Source organism: Gavialis gangeticus, unplaced genomic scaffold (genome assembly GCF_001723915.1).
Source record: "Gavialis gangeticus isolate Ggan-Ray unplaced genomic scaffold, GavGan_comp1, whole genome shotgun sequence".
Taxonomy (NCBI): Eukaryota; Metazoa; Chordata; order Crocodylia; family Gavialidae; genus Gavialis; species Gavialis gangeticus.
The window spans coordinates 12,170,720-12,176,322 of NW_017729024.1; the positions used below are offsets into that span (position 1 = coordinate 12,170,720).

The window sequence follows — 5,603 nt, forward strand, 5'->3', positions numbered from 1 at the left end:
GCGCGACTCGGCGGTAGCAGCCGGACCCCGCGCGGCCGACGCGGCCGCCGAGCAGCCCGGGCGCCCACTATTCTACCCCACGCCGCTCACACCAGCTTGGTGCCCCCAGCCCCGCCCCGCTCCGCCGCCATTGGCCCGGCGCCGTTTGTTAGCCTGTTGCTAAGGCGATGCCCGCCGCTGATTGGCGCGGGGCGCGGCAGGTCCTGGTTCCTGGAGTCCGGCGTGCGCCGCTGAGGGGTTGAGGGGGGTTGGGGATCGACGCCCGCCTTCGCCCCCCCGCAGCACGGGCCTGATCCTCTCCGCCTTGCGCTGCGGCCGGGGGCAGGATCGGGCCCGTGTGCTGTGGGGCTGAGCTGCAGCCCAGAAGGCGCCAGAGAAGCCGGGGGGAGGCGGCGAGTCTCGCCCCGCCCGCTAGGGTAGGCTGCGCGCCTGCGCTCGCGTGCGCTGTGCCGTGCGCCGGGCGCGCCGGCTGGTTGGGGCTCTGCTCGCGCCGGTTTAGGCCGGTCCTCTCCTGCTCCAGTCTAGTCTGTGATTGACAGCTCAGCACTTGTTTACCACAGCGCCGCCGCCGCCCGGCTCCCGGGGACTGCTGAGCTGGCAGAAAGCGGCCGGCCGGCCGGGCGGGGGGGGGAGAGAGGGAGGCACGGAGTTTAGGGCGAGGAGAAGAGGAGGGTCCCCGGCCTGGGGTCCACTCACCTGCCTAGCCGCATCTCCCCTGCCACTCCTGGCCCCTGACTGGGGTTGGCAGCCTTGCCCCTTCTCCAGGGAGGGGGAGAAGCAAACCCTGCATCAAACCCCACTGAAATATTCCCCCCCCCCCTTTTTTTTTCTTTTTTGGTCTCCCCTGAGGTGCTTCAGGCCGCGGGGAGGTGCCCAATTCTTTCCCTGCCTCCAGTTATTTTGCCACCTCCAGCATCTGTTTGACCCAACTTGGGGTCCTCCCCAACACCAGGGTCGCAAGCCGCCTGGGTTGTTTCAGCCCCTCAGTGCCCAGGCAGGGTTGGAAGGGAACAAAGAAGGGCAACTTGTTTATGGGCACCGGGAAACTTCCCAGGCAGCGGCTGGGCAGGACGGAGCCATTTAACTGCAAAGCTTTTAAGAAACCAGTTCCGTGTGACACTCGTTCCCGGAGCTGGCCGCCTCCTGCGCCCCTTAGTTTCTCTGGTACTTTCGAGATCAGGTTTTGCAGATTGTCTCTTCAAGGTTTTCAGACCTCAGTGTGGTGGCTGGGTACGGGAGAAAAGGAAGGAGGATTGTGCAATTGAATCTTGTCCAGTGGGCTGGATGTGCAGTATGACATGAGGTTACTTTCTGAACGATGTGAAACCATTTCAGTTAGGACTTCCCTAGGTATTATACTGGAAAAGCGTTGTCATCAGGTTGATTCTGGAATAAAGCATGGAATTGTAAGCCACGTCCTGGACTGTATTCAAAGTACTAATAATCCGAATTAAAAGCAACTGGCCTCTGTCTGTGTTAACTCCATCCAACCATATTGCCTGCCCATAACAATTCAGTTGTCATATACCCAAAAGTGAGTTAAGTGAATTAGATATGTCTACACAGTTTACATTTAATAACAAGCATATCATTTCCTTTCAGTACAAGAAAGAAACCTATGTAATATATTATGTGTAAAATGTTTTCAGGTGGAATAGCATATTGGGTTTTTCCCCCCTAGATGATGACAATTCTGAAGAAGGCCTCCACACTATTCATTCAGGAAGGCATGAATATGCATTCAGCTTTGAGCTTCCACAGACGTAAGTACTACATGCAATACCCATGTTGTGTAAATACCATGTTAAAGCACATGTTTATTAAACCATGTGAAAGATTTTAGTGGGTGGGGGACCCTTTTTCAGGGACAGGAGAGGTTGCACTAAAAGAACCTTTTTGATTTTTTTTTTTAATTGTGGGTAAAAAAAAAATTGAAACCTAACTGTTACTCTTAAATCAATCATTCCCTTTTTGACCTGTTGCAAATGACATGAATAAGTTGGCTATCCCGTATGATGCTCCGCTCACTACAAGGAGGAGAAAATTGATTGATTGATCAATCCTGGTCCCTGGAGAGTTGCTGGGACCTCTTCTTGCTGCATCAAAATTCCCTCAGTCATGTAGATAAGCAGACTTTGCAAACAGGATTCAGTAATAATCTGTTTGGGCTCAGTTTGGAACGGATGTGAGAAAATGAACTGTATCTGGACTCATGTAAATAAATGGTTCTGAGATTTAAACTAGTAAATGGAGGCAAATCTGTATGCAGATTGCAAGATGGTGGCTGTATAGAAACCAAGAGGGAAATAAGCAGACAGATGCATAGCAAAGAACCAAGATTATCTTGGGGATTAAAACAAAAAGCAAGAATGCTTACAGAAATATTTGGGTGATAAATACAGACATGCATGGGATGTCCATTTTTAGAAAACATCTCAAGTGTCCATAAGTATACGTAAAGTGATTGGGAAATTGTGTGAAGAGATTTCAATCTCGTGGGCTTCACCAAAATATCTGAGTGACTAAGTGAGGGACAAAGTGGTTAGAAGGAAGAAGAAGAGGAAAAGATTTGGGGTTAAAGCAAAGCCTACACTGAGGTAGAAAACCTTGGAGGGATTTCATGAGAGTTAAGATATCCTAACTCCACACAATGTGGAGCGAGTAAAATTTTGTATTATCTGAGGTGCAGAGTGTCTGGCTTTTATAGGAGTTGCAAGTATTTAGCCCTTCCTAACATTGGTCTCAAAAGGAATCATATGAATAGTACAGTTGTTTGCAATAGATACAGCTAAAACATGTAAAAAAGGACCCATATAGGAATTCTAGAATGCTAAACTGGCTTCTGATGAACTCATCAATTACCATTCAAGAAGCAAGGATGACAATGGTGAAACAAGAGTGAGTTTAGATATTAAAACTAAAGACACTATTTGAAAGAGATCAAGAGTTTGGTATGGAAGATGAGCAGTAGAATATGGTACAGACCTAAAAGGGTGACCGTAAAATTAACTGATTACATTTGCTGCAGATGAAGCAGATCTTGTGAAAGAGGGCTGACAGCACAAAGCTTTAGGAACAACACACTTTCAGATGGCTAGTACTGACCAGAACAATGTGTAAATAAGTTTATTCAGTTTGTTCGTCAAGAAAAAAACAAGCACTTGTGAGACTGATTTTAATTGTTGTAGTCTGTGTGTCAAAACCATAGTATTAAAATTCAAGGTACCCAAAATGCTGCAGATTTGAGATTTAGATATTTTTAAAATGTTAGAAAAACGTAGGGTCAACCCCTCAGGGTTGTTTTTCCCACAGATGGAACTAACTCCCATTGTCTTCAGTGAAAGTTCAGAGTAGAGACTGCTGGATTTTGGTTTTCTGAAGGACAGTTTAAGGTGGCCTCATCAAACTACAGGGGGTTTGGGAGCAAACACAAAGGGATTAGGTAACTTTTTGAAGTGTCTTAAATTAGTTAAGGTGACCTACAAGAACAACAGGTCATACATTTTAACTAAGGCAAAGCCAGATATTATTGAAAGGCAGGTACAAGTGTACTTTCCACAGAAGTTAACTCACAAAATATACTACCAAAGACAATGATACATCACGTTCCTATATCATAACTGTTGAAAGATTTCATGATTAATTATTTTTCTTTCAAAGTTGATCTTTTTGAAATGTGGAAACTTTCTAAGTTGTACTTAGATAAATAAATGGTACAGTGCAGCTTGATAAATTGTATCACTGTCAGAGAGAGAAAAAGGCTTACTCAATTTTGACTTTTGTCCTGCACAGACCACTTGCTACCTCATTTGAAGGCAGACATGGCAGTGTGCGCTATTGGGTGAAAGCCGAATTGCACAGACCTTGGCTTCTACCAGTGAAATTAAAGAAGGAATTTACAGTCTTTGAACATATAGATATCAACACTCCTTCATTATTGGTAAGAATTGAGAGCTGTGTATATATTGTTTTTGTATTTGGCATATCTATAGTCACTGAAACCATTACAAAATCTAATTTTAATACTGTCTGCTAGTTAAAGTGCAGGTGACTAACCCATTTTAGCAACTCATAGCAAGCTGCCATATTGAAAAGTTACATAGTGGTTGGAGTTGAAATTATCTATATTTTATATTTATCTGTAAACTGAATCAGTGGCAAATTACAAAAAAATCTCATTCAGGAGAGTTCTATTCACTATTCCTTATCAATTTAATACAGAATAATTTAGCTGCTAAAAGAGCACTATTATTCTTACAAATCTTCTAATTAATAACAGCCTGTTAAACTTAAAAATGTGCACTACACCACAGTTTACTGTACAATTGATAAATTTAATATAGTTTCCTACCAGTGGAGAGAAACTAACACTTTTTTTTAATACTAAATCTTTTTGATATTGGACAAGATGTTTTCAAGGAGGTTCTCATTTCAGTTTGGCCTAAAATCCTTTTTCTTTCTTCTCAATGAGCAATGCATGCAAAATTTAGAAGTCATTGAAATAAGGGAGTGGGGGTTTTATATATGGGTGAAAAATCAAATTTTATCAGAGGATCTATGGCCTCACTTATAATCTCTACTAAATCAAAGGAAAGATGTATGTGGAACTTGAATAGACCATTAATCATGATCTCACATAAAACAATGCAAACTTCATTGATTTAGGTGGGAATAGGAGCAGGTTTATTCTGAGAACAGAAAAAAGTTAATATTCAGGATTACAGTAGTTGGACTTTGTTTTACATGAAATATAATTAAGTGAAATGTAGAAAGATGCTTTTAGTTACCTTCAACAGTGTCAATAGTTTTTCGTAAAATTGTATGTGGGCCAAAAAGCTGTTCATTTTTCCTAAAGCAAAATTTTTCTGATTGTCTTTGTTTTTTTCAATGAATTCTTCAGTGAGGATGAGACTAATTGGGGTAGCTCTGGTAAGGTAACTAATACCAGTGCTAGATTGGAATTAAGACAAAACATTCTTTGTTTACTTGCACAGTGTTAGGGAAGTCAACATAACTATTCTTTTGAGTAAAACCAGCAGGGTTTTGCCATTTAGTATCTTAATACTATTTCTCTGCATTAATTAGAGTCTCATGAATATGCACAACTAATTCTGGGTTTAATGTTTGGTTTTTTTGCAGTCACCCCAAGCAGGCACAAAAGAGAAGACTCTCTGTTGTTGGTTTTGTACCTCAGGCCCAATATCCTTAAGTGCCAAAATTGAAAGGAAGGGCTACACCCCAGGTATGTAGCAAGAATAACTTCTTTCTTCACTCTCTTAAAATTACCCTTTTTAATTCATGGCCTTACATAAATAAGTATCAAGGTAGCTTTTTCATTTGCATATTGTGGTCTTCCGAGTATGCTGTTGAACCAGATTCATCATAGCTGTAACTTCAAATTGGAAAAATACATTTTCCTTTACTAGCCTTGCACACTTGTCACATCAGCTCATACTGAACTTCATTCTGCTTATTGCTATCAATGAATATTCTTGCCAATAAATTTAGTATTGGCAGGAGCTGGCCCATTGTAACCATGTAAACATTTAAAAATATATGTGTTTCCATGTAAGCAGATGTGAACTGAATGAAATTCTGTTTCA

The 5,603-nt window shown here is 42.4% G+C and overlaps 1 protein-coding gene across 2 annotated transcripts in view; it reads left to right on the forward strand.

The window, feature by feature from the left end:
• The window catches only part of ARRDC3 (arrestin domain containing 3), a 19,870-nt gene that overhangs the window by 2,119 nt on the left and 12,148 nt on the right, over positions 1–5,603 (forward strand). For both annotated transcript variants that reach the window (XM_019516893.1, XM_019516892.1), the window contains exons 2-4: positions 1,682–1,763; positions 3,793–3,940; positions 5,140–5,242. In XM_019516893.1, the coding sequence (XP_019372438.1) occupies positions 1,682–1,763; positions 3,793–3,940; positions 5,140–5,242 (333 nt within the window). The remainder of the gene's footprint in view (positions 1–1,681; positions 1,764–3,792; positions 3,941–5,139; positions 5,243–5,603) is intronic.